This window comes from Oncorhynchus masou, chromosome 10 (assembly GCF_036934945.1).
Source record: "Oncorhynchus masou masou isolate Uvic2021 chromosome 10, UVic_Omas_1.1, whole genome shotgun sequence".
Lineage (NCBI taxonomy): Eukaryota > Metazoa > Chordata > Actinopteri > Salmoniformes > Salmonidae > Oncorhynchus > Oncorhynchus masou.
In genome coordinates, this window is record NC_088221.1 from 39,353,536 (window position 1) to 39,370,106 (window position 16,571).

The 16,571-nt window shown below is 43.3% G+C and overlaps 1 protein-coding gene across 1 annotated transcript in view; it reads right to left on the reverse strand.

Annotated features, from left to right (window-relative positions):
* LOC135547611 (serine/threonine-protein phosphatase 6 regulatory ankyrin repeat subunit B-like) overlaps window positions 1-16,571 on the reverse strand; it is a 57,419-nt gene that overhangs the window by 7,542 nt on the left and 33,306 nt on the right. The window contains exons 14-20 of the mRNA XM_064976763.1: window positions 13,085-13,225; window positions 9,365-9,430; window positions 7,455-7,566; window positions 7,211-7,282; window positions 2,254-2,455; window positions 537-624; window positions 142-259 (exon numbers count right to left, since the gene is read on the reverse strand). Coding sequence (XP_064832835.1) covers window positions 142-259; window positions 537-624; window positions 2,254-2,455; window positions 7,211-7,282; window positions 7,455-7,566; window positions 9,365-9,430; window positions 13,085-13,225 — 799 coding nt within the window. The remainder of the gene's footprint in view (window positions 1-141; window positions 260-536; window positions 625-2,253; window positions 2,456-7,210; window positions 7,283-7,454; window positions 7,567-9,364; window positions 9,431-13,084; window positions 13,226-16,571) is intronic.

The following is a 16,571-nucleotide window of genomic DNA, read 5'->3' on the forward strand; positions in this document are numbered from 1 at the left end:
TTTAAACTTTTAGACTGGACATCCCGTTCTTACAAGCTCCTCAGAATTCAGTACAATCACAGTCATGTGAAGTCACAGACATTTACAGCCATACAAACACACGCGCACATACATACATGTACAGTAAATACACACACCCACCCCGAGGTGCAGGGCGGTCAGGCCATGGTTGTCTGCTGTATCTACAGCAGCCTCTCTCTCCAGCAGCAGAGACACAGCGTCCACATGTCCCCCTGCCACCGCAAGCATCAGAGGAGTCCTGACAGGGACAGAGAGGGGACAGTCACCAGTCACAGCAGGACAAATGGATTGGTAGACACTTCCCCATTCCCAACCCCTAGCCCCACCTACGAGTATTACAAGGCTAGGTAGAATGTTTGCCATGTTGCTTACATCCATCCAATCACATCTGAAAAGACTGGATAGGTATAAGCAATAGGGCCATATTTCTACCTTGCCTATCAGAGAGAAAGGTGAGAGCAAGACATGACCATTTTGTTTATACCCATCCAGTCCCTACAGATCAGTAAACTCACTGTCCCTGAGAGTCTGTAGGGTCCACCAGGTCTGCACTATCCTGGTCGTCCAGAAGGAGGCGTACACACGACGTATGACCATTCATCACTGAGGACGGAGAAGGAGAGAGATGAGAACAAGAGAAACAGACAGACAGACAGACAGAGACAGAGAGACAGAAAGATAGAGACAGAGAGACAGAGACAGACAGACAGAGACAGAGACAGAAAGATAGAGACAGAGAGAGAAACAGACAGACAGAGACAGAGAAACAGAAAGATAGAGACAGAGAGAGAAACAGACAGACAGAGACAGAGAAACAGAAAGATAGAGACAGAGAGAGAAATGGACAGAAAGACAGAGACAGACACAGAGAGAGAATTCACAAAAAGGGACAAACGCCAAACTGAGACTCTGCATGCAGAATTCTGCAAAAATATCCTCAGTGTACAACGTAAAACACCAAATAATTACATGCAGAGCGGAATTAGGCCGATAACCTCTAATTATCAAAATCCAGAAAAGAGCCGTTAAATTCTACAACCACCTAAAAGGAAGCGATTCCCAAACCTTCCATAACAAAGCCATCGCCTACAGAGAGATGAACCTGGAGAAGAGTCCCCTAAGCAAGCTGGTGCTGGGGCTCTGTTCACAAACACAAACACACCCCACAGAGCCCTAGAACAGCAACACAATAAGACCCAACCAAATCATGAGAAAACAAAAAGATAATTACTTGACACATTGGAAAGAATTAACAACAAAACTGAGTAAACTGGAATGCTATTTGGCCCTAAACAGAGAGTACACAGCGGCAGAATACCTGACCACTGTGACTGACCCAAAATTAAGGAAATCTTTGACTATGTACCGACTCAGTGAGCATAGCCTTGTTATTGAGAAAGGCCGCCGTAGGCAGACCTGGCTCTCAAGAGAAGACAGGCTATGTGCACACTGCCCACACAATTAAGTGGAAACTGAGCTGCACTTCCTAATCTCCTGCCAAATGTATGACCATATTAGAGAGACATATTTCCCTCAGATTACACAGATCCACAAAGAATTAGAAAACAACCACGATTGTGATGAACTCCCATATCTACTGGGTGAAATAACACAGTGTGCATCACAGCAGCAAGATGTGTGACCTGTTGCCACAAGAAAAGGTCAACCAGTGAAGAACAAACACCATTGTAAATACAACCCATATGTATGTTTATCTTAATTATTAAGAACTTTGTGAGTGTAATGTTTACTGTTCATTTTTATTGTTTATTTTACTTTTGTATATTATCTACTTCACTTGCTTTGGCAATGTTAATATATGTTTCCCATGCCAATAAAGCCCCTTGAATTGAGAGAGAGAGAGAGACAGAGAGAGAGAGAGAGACAGACAGAGACAGACAAACAGACAGACAGACAGACAAACAGACAGACAGAGACAGACAGACAGAGACAGACAGTCAGAGACAGACAGAGACAGACAAACAGACAGACAGAGACAGACAGACAGACAGACAGAAAGAGAGAGAGACAGAAAGAGACAGAGACAGAAAAATAGAGACAGAAAGATAAAAAGACAGAGAGAGATGGAAAGAGAGAAAACCAGAGACAGAGAGACAGAGAGAGATGGAAAGACGGAGAGAAAACTCAGTATAGAACTACTGCACACAGACCAATCAAAAGAGTACTTCAAATTCTCACACCCACACACAAACACACAGTGGTCTCCATTACCTGCTAGGTGTACCGGGGTGCGTCCCCTGTTGGTGTCCGTGGTGCGTGGCGAGGCCCCCTGGCTGAGAAGGGTGTGGACGCAGTCAGTGTGGCCCCTGAGAGCCGCTAGGGCCAGGGGAGTACGACCTTCCTCGTCCCCCTGGTCTACCTCCCTCTCCCCTTGCAGCAACACCTCCAGAGCCTGTGCATGGCCGTGGTATGCCTGGGAGACAGGGAGACAGACACACACATTACACACATACCAGCTGTTGGTATGCAAAGACACTACGGTCTATGCAATGTATACTCTGTGTGTGTATGTGTGATAATGGCTACCTTCAGAAAGTATTCACACCCCTTGACATTTTATACATTTTGTTGTGTTACAGCCTGAATTTAAAATGGATTACATTGAGATTTCGTATCACTGGCCTACACACAACAGCCCATAACGCGAAAGTGGAATTATGTTTTTTTAAATGAAAAGATGAAATGTTATAGCAAGCCTAAATAAGTGCAGGAGTAACAATTTGCTTAATAAGTTGTATGGACTCACTCTGTGTGTAATAATAGTGTTTAACATGATCTTTGAATGACTACCTCATCTCTGTACCCAACACATATAATAATCTTTAAGGTCCCTCAGTTGAACAGTACATTTTAAACACAGATTCAACCACAAAGACCAGTGACGTTTTCCAATGACTCGCAAAGATGAAAAATAAAAAAAGCAGACATTGAATATTCTCTTGAGCATGGTGAAGTTATTAATAAGAATTTGGATGGTGTATCAATACACCCAGTCACTACAAAGATACAGACAATCTTCCTAACTCAGTTGCCGGAGAGGAAGGAAACCACACAGGGATTTCACCATGAAGCCAACGGTGACTTTAAAACAGTTACAGAGTTTAATGGCTGTGATAGGAGAAAACCGAAGATACTATGAATGAATACAACGCATTAAGTTTGGGGCAAATCCAAGAAAACATGTCACTGAGTACCACTCTTCATATTTTGAAGCATGGTGGTGGCTGCATCATGTTATGGCTATGCTATTCCAGAAACAGAGATAAGCATAGGCAAAATCCTGGAGGAAGACCTGGTTCAGTCTGCAAATTCACCTTTCAGCAGGACAATAACCTAAAACACAAGGCCAAATATACACTGGAGTTGCTTACAAAGACAACATTGAATGTTCCTAGTTAACGTTTTGACTTAAATTGGCTGGAAAATCTATGGCAAGACTTGAAAATGGCTGTCTAGCAATTACCAACAACCAATTTGACAGAGCTTGAAAAATTGTAAAAAGAATCATGTGGAAATATTATACAATCTAGGTATGCAAAGCTTTTAGAGACTTACCCAGAAAGACTCACAGTTGTAATCGCTGCCAAAGGTGATTCTAATGTGTATTGACTCTCTGTTTTTTTCTCCTCATCAATCTACACACAATACCCCATAACGACAAAGCAAAAACATTTTGCAAATGTCTAAAAAATAAAGAACTGAAAAATCACATTCAATAAGTATTCAGAACCTTTACTCAAGACTTTGTTGAAGCACCTTTGGCAGCGATTACCTCCTTGAGTCTTCTTGGGTACGACACTACAAGCTTGGCACACCTGTATTTGGGGAGTTTCTCCCATTCTTCTCTGCAGATCCTCTCAAGCTGTCATGCCCTGACCTTAGTTATCTTTGTTTTCTTTATTATTTTGGTTAGGTCAGGGTGTGACGAGGGTGGTATGTGTGTTTTTGTTTTGTCTAGGTTTTTTTGTATATCTATGGGGTGTTGGTATTGTCTAGGTATATGTAGGTCTATGGTGGCCTGAATTGGTTCCCAATCAGAGACAGCTATTTATCGTTGTCTCTGATTGGGGATCCTATTTAGGTTGCCATTTTGGTTTTTGTGGGTTACTGTCTATTTGTAGTTGCATGTATGCACTCGTGTTATATAGCGGTATGGTCGTTTTGTTGTTTGTCAGTTTTGTTCCGTGTTCGTTCTTCCACTAAAAGAAGATGTACGCTTATCACGCTGCTCCTTGGTATCCTCACTATGACGAACGTGACACAAGCTCTGTCAGGTTGGATGGCAATGCTACAGTTGAAGTCGGAAGTTCATATACACCTTAGCTAAGTACATTTAAACTCAGTATTTTCACAATTCCTGACATTTTAAACCGAGTAAAAAGCATTTTGCTACACTCGCATTACCATCTGCTAACCATGTGTATGTGACAAATAAAATTTGATTTGAATTCCCTGTCTTAGATCAGTTAGGATCACCACTTTATTTTAAGAATGTGAAATGTCTGAATAATAGCAGAGAGAATGATTTATTTCATTTTTATTTCTTTCATCACATTCCCAGTGGGTCAGAAGTTTAGTATTTGGTAGCATTGCCTTTAAAATGGTTTAACTTGGGTCAAACATTTTGGGTAGCAAGCTTCCCACAATAAGTTGGGTGAATTTTGGCCCATTCCTCCTGACAGAGCTGGTGTAACTGAGTCAGGTTTGTAGGCCTCCTTGCTCGCACACGCTTTTTCATTTCTGCCCCAAATTGTCTATAGGATTGAGGTCAGGGCGTTGTGATGGCCACTCCAATACCTTGACTTTGTTGTCCTTTGGAAGTATGATTGGGGTCATTGTCCATTTGGAAGACCCATTTGCGACCAAGCTTGAACTTCCTGACTGATTTCTTGCGATGTTGCTTCAATATATCCACATACTTTTCCTCCCTCGTGAGGCCATTATTTTGTGAAGTGCACCAGTCCCTCCTGCAGCAAAGCACCCCCACATGATGCTGCCACCCCCGTGATTCACGGTTGGGATGGTATTCTTCGGCTTGCAAGCTTCACGCTTTTACCTCCAAACATAACAATGGTCATTATGGCCAAACAGTTCTATTTTTGTTTCATCAGACCAGAGGACAATTCTCCAAAAAGTACGATCTTTGACCCCATGTGCAGTTGCAAACCGTAGTCTGGCTTTTTTTATGGCGGTTTTGGAGCAGTGGCTTCTTCCTTGCTGAGCGGCCTTTCAGGTTATGTCGATATAGGACTCGTTTTGACTGTGGATATAGATACTTTTGTACCTGTTTCCTCCAGCATCTTCACAAGGCCCTTTGCTGTTATTCTGGGATTGATTTGCACTTTTCGCACCAAAGTACGTTCATCTCTAGGAGACAGAACACGTCTCCTTCCTGAGCGGTATGACAGCTGCGTGGTCCCATGGTGTTTATACTTGCGTACTATTGTTTGTACAAATGAATGTGGTAGCTTCAGGTGTTTGTAAATTGCTCCCAAGGATGAGGTCATTTGATTTTCCCATGATATCAAGCAAAGGCACTGAGTTTGAAGGTAGGCCTTGAAATACATCCACAGGTACATCTCCAATTGACTCAAATTATGTCAATTAGCCTATCAGAAGCTTCTAAAGTCATGACATCATTTTATGGAATTTTACAAGCTGTTTAAAGGCACAGTCAACTTAGTGTATATAAACTTCTGACCCACTGGAATTGTGATACAGTGAATTATGTCTGTAAACAATTGTTTGAAAAATTACATGCACAAAGTAGAGGTCTTAACCAACTTGCCAAAACTATAGTTTGTTAACAAGAAATTTGTGGAGTGGTTGAAAAATGAGTTTTAATGACTCCAACCTAAGTGTATGTAAACTTCCAACTTCAACTGTATTTTCAGGTTTCTCCAGAGATGTTTGATCGTGTTCAAGTCTGGGCTCTGGCTGGTTCCACTCAAGGACATTTAGAGACCTGTCCCGAAGCCAATCCTGAGTTGTCTTGGCTGTGTGCTTTGGGTCGTTGTCCAGTTGGAAGATGAACCTTCGCCCCAATCTGAGGTCCTGAGTGCTCTGGCGCAGGTTTTCATCAAGGATCTCTTTGTACTTTGCTCCGTTCATCTTTCCCTCGAGTCGTCCAGTCCCTGCCACTAAAGACATCCCCACAGCTTGATGCTGCCACCACCATGCTTCACCATAGGGATGGTGCCAGGTTTCTTCCAGATGTGACGTTTGGCATTCAGGCTAAAGAGTTCAATCTTGGTGTCATCAGAGCAGAGAATTTTGTTTCTCATGGTCTGAGTCCTTTCGGTGCCTTTTGGAAATCTGCCTTTTACTGAGGGAGTGGCTTCCATCTGGCAACTCAACCATAAAGGCCTGATTGGGGGAGTTCTGCAGAGATGGTTGTCCTTCTGGAAGGTTCTCCCATCTCTACAGGGGAACTCAGGCGCTCTATCAGAGTGACCATTGGGTTCTTGGTCACCTCCCTGACCAAGGCCCTTCTCCCCCGACTGCTCAGTTTGGCCGGGCGGCCAGCTCTAAGAAGAGTCTTGGTGGTTCCAAACTTCTTCCATTTAAGAATGATGGAGGCCACTGTGTTCTTGGGGACCTTCAATGCTGCCGAAACGTGTTGGTACCGTTTTTGCTTTGTCATTATGGGGCATTGTGTGTAAATTGATGAAGGAAAAAAAACTATGTTATCAGTTTTAGAATAAGGCTGTAACGTAACAACATGTGGAAAAAGGGAAGGGGTCTGAATACTCTCAGAATGCTCTGTATGTAAATTAGATATTTTTGTATTTCAAATTCAATAAATTTGCTAAATTACAAAACTTTTTTTTAACAATTTGTCATTATGGGGTATTTTGTGTAGATGGGTGAGATTTTTATTTATTTAATCCATTTTGAATTCAGGCTGTAACACAACTAAATGTGGAATAAGTCAAGGGGTGTGAATACTTTCTGAAGGCTCTGTACATGATAATGCTAGTTATCTTTTTTCTAACCACATGCCATGACCATAAAAACTATAGGTTTTTCCTGCTCAGGTCACAAGCTCACCCAATTGTAATGCATGGTGCATTATAATGCATTATAATGCACAAGCTCACCCAATTATAATGCACTGCATGGCAGTGTATGTGATTATGCATGGCTAGAGTGGATATGTGATACTCACAGCGAGGTGCAGGGGGCTCCTGGCACCCAGAAGGTCTGGGGGCTCCTGGTGACTCTCGTCTCTGTCCAACAGCTAAAACCACAACCACAGATTACATCAAAACAAATCATTTCAATTCAAGTGGTATTTGTGAGCTGTGTATATTTATGGTATCTTGTGAAATTGAAGTGGAAGTTCAACAGACAGACACATTGTTGACTAGCATGTAGCATAGAAAATGTAGCATGAGCGTGCATGCACTCACCAGCTCCAGGCAGTGTCTGTGGCCATAGGCTGCAGCATAGTGGACAGGACTGTAGCCCTGCTTATCCTTCAGAGAGGCAGTAGCACCACTTTGCAAAAGGAATTCTAGACATCTATTACACAAACATACAATATTGTCAAACACAACACTTCAATATGTTCTTAAAAGTTAAAAGCCTCAGACAGAGAGGATATGAGAGAGAGAAAGATATGTTTTATAGACATATCAACATGATTCAAGCAGACCACCATAGTCCCTGTGCCCAAGAACACAAAGGCAACCTGCCTAAATGACTACAGACCCGTAGCACTCACGTCCGTAGCCATGAAGTGCTTTGAAAGGTTGGTAATGCCTCACATCAACACCATTATCCCAGAAACTCTAGACCCACTCCAATTTGCATACCGCCCAAACAGATCCACAGATGACGCAATCTCTATTGCGCTCCACACTGCCCTTTCCCACCTGGACAAAAGGAACACTTACAGTGGGGAGAACAAGTATTTGATATACTGCCGATTTTGCAGGTTTTCCTACTTACAAAGCATGTAGAGGTCTGTCATTTTTATCATAAGTACACTTCAACTGTGAGAGACGGAATCTAAAACAAAAATCCAGAAAATCACATTGTATGATTTTTAAGTAATTAATCCCCCCCCCCCACCCACCCCTCTTTTTACGCTGCTGCTACTCTCTGTTTATCATATATGCATAGTCACTTTAACTATACATTCATGTACATACTATTACCTCAATTGGGCTAACCAACCAGTGCTCCCGCACATTGGCTACCGGGCTATCTGCATTGTGTCCCGCCACCCGCCAACCCCTCTTTTACGCTACTGCTACTCTCTGTTCCATCATATACGCATAGTCACTTTAACCATACCTACATGTACATACTACATCAATATGCCTGACTAACCGGTGTCTGTATGTAGCCCTGCTACTTTTATAGCCTCGCTACTCTATATAGCCTGTCTTTTTACTGTTGTTTTATTTCTTTACTTACCTATTGTAATACCCTTTTTGCACTGTTGGTTAGAGCCTGTAAGTAAGCATTTCACTGTAAGGTCTCTACACCTGTTGTATTCGGCGCGTGTGACAAATAAACTTTGATTTGATCTATAGCATTGGTTATGACATTTGCGCCAAAACGGGGCACCGGTCCAATAGAATCCAATTCTGCACCACTGTGTGCCCCCCCCCCCAACCCCTCTTCTACGCTGCTGCTACTCTCTGTTTATCATATATGCATAGTCACTTTAACTATACATTCATGTACATACTACCTCAATTGGTCCGCACAATGGCTAACCGGGCTATCTGCATTGTGTCCCACCCACCACCCGCTAACCCCTCTTTTTACGCTTCTGTTACTCTCTGTTCATCATATATGCATAGTCACTTTAACCATACCTACATGTACATACTACCTCAACCAGCCTGACTAACCAGTGTCTGTATGCAGCTTCTCTACTTTTATAGCCTCTCTACTGTATATAGCCTGTCTTTTTGCTGTTGTTTTATTTCTTTACCTACCTATTGTTCACCTAATACCTTTTGTTGCACTGTTGGTTAGAGCCTGTAAGTAAGCATTTCACTAAGGTTTAGCACTTCACCTGTTGTATTCGGCGCACGTGACATATTTTTTTGTTTGATTTGACATACGCAATGGTTATTCCAACAGGATGAGCGAGAGAGACAATGACAGAAGATATTGTCTGTCTGAACTGGTCTGTGTGCACAGAGTAGAGAAAGAGAGAGAGAAAGAGAAAGAAAGAGAGGGACTTTCTCAAACAGTCAGAACCATAGGCACGGCTTGCACTGATCCATAATCTGTGCTGACTGACTACCTGTATGCCCAGATAGAGGCAGTAATACTCATAGAAATAAAATAGTTTACTCACAGTGCAGCCTCTTTCTCCTTCTCTGCCTGCACCCCTTCACTCTCTGGCTCCAGAGCCTGACGTCGCCTTCACAACACAAGACACACAACAGAGAACGATTAAGACATCCTCAATGGGGGCCCCAGGGAAACCCTCCCCAAACCCTTTCCATCTGATTATTCAGGGGGTATTCAGGGTCATCTAGCGTCTCCAGCAGTGCTTCTCTGAATTTCCTGGAATGGAAACAATCAGGGGTGTGAACACTGAACAGTCTGCTGCCGAACATCCAGACACCTATTCAACCGGCACCTCAGAATTACCTCAGGTATCCATGGAAACAGGGAGTTCCTTGGTTGTCTAGCTTCCGGAGATGGTCACCACCATAGAATTAGGAATTAGAATAACATTCCATTGAAACAGTGCAGTCAATCCACAGCCAGACACTGGCTGAAATCACTTGATGATAGGAATTAAGTTGTAAATGCAACAAGTACTGAATTTGCATCATATAATAGCACTCACAGCTTTCCAAGAAAACATAACATTTTGACAGTTATGGTCAGTGTACATATATTTTAGAGGCTACTTATACAGAACATGTGTATAAAACCCATATAAACTGTATTTATAATTATGTGACAATATTTTAGATCAGGTCATCTATAAGTCTTTGCTAGGTAAAGCTCCGCCTTATCTCAGCGCACTGGTCACCATAGCAACATCCACCCGTAGAACATGCTCCAGCAGGTATATTTCACTGGTCATCGCCAAAGCCAACTCCTCCTTTGGGCGCCTCTCCTTCTAGTTCTTTGCTGCCAATGACTGGAATGAATTACAAAAATAACTGAAGTTGGAGACTTCTATCTCCCTCACTAACTTTGAGCGCCAGCTGTCAGAGCATCTTATCGATTGCTGCAGCTGTACACAGCAAATCTGTAAATAGCCCATCCAACCAACTACCTTCCCTCATCCCCATATTTGTTTTTGTTTTTCTGCTATTTTGCACACCAGTATATCTACTTGCACATCCTCATCTGCACACCTATCACTCCAGTGTAAATTGATAAACGGCAATTACTTTACCACTATTGGCCTATTTATTGCCTTACCTCCTTACTTCATTTGCACACATTGTATACAGATTGCACTATTATGTTATTAACTGTACATTTGTTTATTCCATGTGTAACTCTGTTGTTGTTTTTGTCGCACTGCTTTGCTTTATCTTGGCCAGGTCGCAGTTGTAAATGAGAACTTGTTCTCAACTGGTCTACCTGGTTAAATAAAGGTGTTCTCAACTGACCTACCTGGTTAAATAAAGGTGTTCTCAACTAGCCTACCTGGTTAAATAAAGGTGTTCTCAACTGGCCTACCTGGTTAAATAAAGGTGTTCTCAACTGGCCTACCTGGTTAAATAAAGGTGTTCTCAACTGGCCTACCAGGTTAAATAAAGGTGTTCTCAACTGGCCTAACAGGTTAAATAAAGGTGTTCTCAACTGGCCTACCTGGTTAAATAAAGGTGTTCTCAACTAGCCTACCAGGTTAAATAAAGGTGTTCTCAACTGGCCTACCAGGTTAAATAAAGGTGTTCTCAACTGGCCTACCTGGTTAAATAAAGGTGTTCTCAACTGGCCTACCAGGTTAAATAAAGGTGTTCTCAACTAGCCTACCTGGTTAAATAAAGGTGTTCTCAACTGGCCTACCTGGTTAAAATAAAGGTGTTCTCAACTGGCCTACCTGATTAAATAAAGGTGTTCTCAACTAGCCTACCTGGTTAAATAAAGGTGTTCTCAACTGGCCTACCTGGTTAAATAAAGGTGTTCTCAACTGGCCTACCTGGTTAACCTCTTACATCTATGGGGGCGCTATTTCATTTTTGGATGAAAAACGTTCCCGTTTTAAACAAGATATTTTGTCACAAAAAGATGCTCGACTATGCATATAATTGATAGCATTCGAAAGAAAACACTCTGATGTGTCCAGAAATACCAAGATATTCTCTGTGCGTGCCCTAGAACGTGAGCTTCAGGCAAAACCAAGATGAGATGGCATCCAGGAAATGACAAGGATTTTTGAGGCTCTGTTTTCCATTGTCTCCTTATATGGCTGTGAATGCGAGAGGAATGAGCCTGCCCTTTCTGTCGTTTCCCCAAGGTGTCTGCAGCATTGTGACGTATTTGTAGGCAGATCATTGGAAGATTGACCATAAGAGACCACATTTACCAGGTGTCCGCCCGGTGTCCTGCGCGAAATTGGTGCGCAAAAGTCACCTGCCAGTATTTTTCCATGCGATACAGAGAGGAAAGCAAGCTTCCACGAACTGCATATCAATGAAGAGATATGTGAAAAAACACCTTGAGGATTGATTCCAAACAACGTTTGCCATGTTTCGGTCGATATTATGTAGTTAATCCGGAAAAAGTTTTACGTTGTAGGTGACTGAATTTTCGGTTCGTTTCGGTAGCCAGACGCAATGTAGAAAACGGAACGATTTCTCCTACACACAGACGCTTTCAGGAAAAACTGCGCATTTGGTATGTAACTGAGAGTCTCCTCATTGAAAACATCAGAAGCTCTTCAAAGGTAAATGATTTTATTTATTTGGTTATCTGGTTTTTGTGAAAATGTTGCGTGCTAAATGCTACTCAAAATGCTATGCTAGCTTTGCATACTCTTACACAAATTAGTCAATTTCTATGGTTCAAAAGCATATTTTGAAAATCTGAGATGACAGTGTTGTTAAGAAAAGGCTAAGCTTGAGAGCAGACGCATTATTTTCATTTTATTTGCGATTTTCAGAAATCGTTAACGTTGCGTTATGCTAATGAGCCTGAGGCTTTAGTCACAAACCCGGATCCTGGATGGGGAGTTTCAAGAAGTTAAATAAAGGTGTTCTCAACTAGCCTACCTGGTTAAATAAAGGTGTTCTCAACTAGCCTACCTGGTTAAATAAAGGTGTTCTCAACTGGCCTACCTGGTTAAATAAAGGTGTTCTCAACTGGCCTACCTGGTTAAATAAAGGTGTTCTCAACTAGCCTACCTGGTTAAATAAAGGTGTTCTCAACTGGCCTACCTGGTTAAATAAAGGTGTTCTCAACTGACCTACCAGGTTAAATAAAGGTGTTCTCAACTGACCTACCTGGTTAAATAAAGGTGTTCTCAACTGGCCTACCTGGTTAAATAAAGGTGTTCTCAACTGGCCTACCTGGTTAAATAAAGGTGTTCTCAACTGGCCAACCTGGTTAAATAAAGGTGAAATAAAATAATAATAATAATATATTCCATTAGACTGGTTTGGATTTCTCCCTGACCAATATGGCTGCCATTTTCAACTCATTCTGGAGTTTTGAAGGGACATAGCACCTCTAACAATTTAACAGGATCTCTATGGTCACCACCAAAAACCACACAGCTAGTTTGACCTGGCCTCAGGGGCCCGACTGTCCGTTCGTCTTTTGCTTACATATTATAGATAGCAGTATATAGGAATCAGCTCAATATTGTAGTCTTTAACCTCTGACCGATAACTGAATTTACATGCAGTTTATAATATCAAATTGTAACATGAGTCACAGGTCCTAATGGTATCACCAATGTATGGTCACTATGGGGCGAATCCTAACATCCATTTAAGTAACATTTTCACTTCGTCTCCCATTTACATCAATGCATGTCTATATCGGAATTGAAATCTTAAGTGGAAGTTAGGATTCGTCCCCAAGTCTGATTAGTGAAGCTCACCTTCTGTCCAGGTCGGAGGCAGCAGCGTAGTGCAGAGCAGAGCGCCCCCACTGGTCAGTGGCATTAATGCAGGTCCCACACGACACAAGGGTCTCCAGGCACTGGTAGTGACGACTGGCTGCTGCATAGTGGAGAGAGGTCCTGGAGAGGGAGCGACACACAGAGAGACACACACACAGAGAAGGACAGTGTTATACGCGAGCACATTGAGTTGAGTCACACAAACTTACTGGAGCCCCAAAAAATGAAGAAGAGTAGATTAAAGGGTAGCTAGGCAACAACACCTCTACTACGCTGATTCTCAACACAGAGGTTAGGCAACAACACCTCCACTATGCTGATCCTCAACACAGAGGGTAGCTAGGCAACAACACCTCCACTATGCTGATCCTCAACACAGAGGGTAGCTAGGCAACAACACCTCCACTATGCTGATCTTCAACACAGAGGGTAGCTAGGCAACAACACCTCCACAATGCTGATCCTCAACACAGAGGGTAGCTAGGCAACAACACCTTAACTATGCTGATCCTAAACACAGAGGGTAGCGAGGCAACAACACCTCCACTATGCTTATCCTCAACACAGAGGGTAGCTCGGCAACAACACCTCCACAATGCTGATCCACAACACAGAGGGTAGCTAGGCAACAACACCTCCACTATGCTGATCCTCAACACAGAGGGTAGCGGGGCAACAACACCTCCACTTTGCTGATCCTAAACACAGAGGGTAGCTAGGCAACAACACCTCCACAATGCTGATCCTCAACACAGAGGGTAGCTAGGCAACAACACCTCCACTATGCTGATCCACAACACAGAGGGTAGCTAGGCAACAACACCTCCACTATGCTGATCCTCAACACAGAGGCCCACAGGGGTGTGTGCTCAGCCCTCTCCTGTACTCTTTGTTCACCCACGACTGCTTAGCCATGCACGTCTCTAACTCAATCAACAAGTTTGCTGTCGACACAACAGTGGTAATGACGAGACAGTATACAGGGAGGAGGTGAGGGCCCTGGTGGAGTGGTGCCAGGAAAATAACCTCTCCCTCAACGTAAACAAACAGAGGAGCTGATGGTGGATTACAGGAGACAGCAGAGAGAGCACGGCCCCATCCACATCGAGAGGGCCACAGTGGAGATGGTCAAAAGCTTCAAATTCACTGATGACCTGAAAACATCCCACCACACCGACACCGTGGTGAAGAAGGCACAACAACACCTCCACTATGCTGATCCTCAACACAGAGGGTAGACAACAACACCTCCACTATGCTGATCCTCAACACAGAGGGTAGACAACAACACCTCCACTATGCTGATCCTCAACACAGAGGGCAGACAACAACACCTCCACTATGCTGATCCTCAACACAGAGGGCAGACAACAACACCTCCACTATGCTGATCCTCAACACAGAGGGCAGACAACAACACCTCCACTATGCTGATCCTCAACACAGAGGGTAGACAACAACACCTCCACTATGCTGATCCTCAACACAGAGGGTAGACAACAACACCTCCACTATGCTAATCCTCAACACAGAGGGCAGACAACAACACCTCCACTATGCTAATCCTCAACACAGAGGGCAGACAACAACACCTCCACCATGCTGATCTTCAACACAGAGGGTAGACAACAACACCTCCACTATGCTGATCCTCAACACAGAGGGCAGACAACAACACCTCCACCATGCTGATCCTCAACACAGAGGGCAGACAACAACACCTCCACTATGCTGATCCTCAACACAGAGGGCAGACAACAACACCTCCACTATGCTAATCCTCAACACAGAGGGCAGACAACAACACCTCCACTATGCTGATCCTCAACACAGAGGGTAGCTAGGCAACAACACCTCCACTATGCTTATCCTCAACACAGAGGGTAGCTAGGCAATTTGCCATTCCCCCTAAGACCCTCAGGAACTACAGATGAACCTTTGAGAGCATTCTGTCGGGCTGTATCACTGCATGGTACGACACCTGCATCGCCCTCAACCGCATGGCTCTCCAGAGGGAGGCGTGGTCAGCCCAACGCATCACTGGGGCCACGCTGCCTGCCCTCCAGGGCATTTACAGGACTGTGTCAAAGGGAGGTCAAGAAGATCATTAAGAACCTCAGCCATGGTGTGTTTCCTCTGCTACCATCTAACAGACAGAGACAGTACGGGTGCATCAAATCTGGGACCGAGAGACTGAGAAACAGCTTCTATCCCCAGACCATCAGACTGTTAAACAGCTTCTATCTCCAGGCCATCAGACTGTTAAACAGCTTCTATCTCCAGGCCATCAGACTGTTAAACAGCTTCTATCTCCAGGCCATCAGACTGTTAAACAGCTTCTATCCCCAGACCATCAGACTGTTAAACAGCTTCTATCTCCAGGCCATCAGACTGTTAAACAGCTTCTATCTCCAGGCGATCAGACTGTTGAACAGCTTCTATCTCCAGAACATCAGACTGTTAAACAGCTTCTATCTCCAGGCCATCAGACTGTTGAACAGCTTCTATCTCCAGAACATCAGACTGTTAAACAGCTTCTATCTCCAGGCCATCAGACTGTTAAACAGCTTCTATCTCCAGAACATCAGACTGTTAAACAGCTTCTATCTCCAGGCCATCAGACTGTTGAACAGCTTCTATCTCCAGGCCATCAGACTGTTAAACAGCTCTCCATCAGACTGTTAAACAGCTTCTATCTCCAGGCCATCACTGTTAAACAGCTTCTATCTCCAGGCCATCAGACTGTTGAACAGCTTCTATCTCCAGGCCATCAGACTGTTGAACAGCTTCTATCTCCAGAACATCAGACTGTTAAACAGCTTCTATCTCCAGACCATCAGACTGTTAAACAGCTTCTATCTCCAGAACATCAGACTGTTAAACAGCTTCTATCTCCAGGCCATCAGACTGTTAAACAGCTTCTATCTCCAGGCCATCAGACTGTTTGACAACCATCACTAGCCGGCTACCTGGCCGGTACTCAGGCCTGCACCTTGAGACTAATGCCCCATGCATATCAAGTAGTAATGGGGGGGTAAAATCAATAGTTAAATATTGCAATATTATTTTGGACGATATTATATCGATACTTTGACTCCAAGCATCTCCGGTATTTTTCATCCTATAGCTTGTTCTCCATCTTCTTTTTAAATAGTGAGTCATGAATGATTTCCATGAATGATCAAAATGTGTTTTTATTATGACTCTTTCTTGTCTCTCTGCAGCAGACATACAGTGAGCAATATGTTTGGAACATCAAATCACAATAAAATTTGTTGTATTGAATCGCAATACATATTGCATCGGCACCGAAGTACAGTGACAATATCCTATCGTGAGGTCCCTGGCAATTCCCAGCCCTAATATAGAGCCATTGAACACTGGTCACCTCATATTCTGTTTATATACTGTTGTTTACTCACTGTGTATGTACACTGAGTATATAAAACATTAAAGACGCACTATG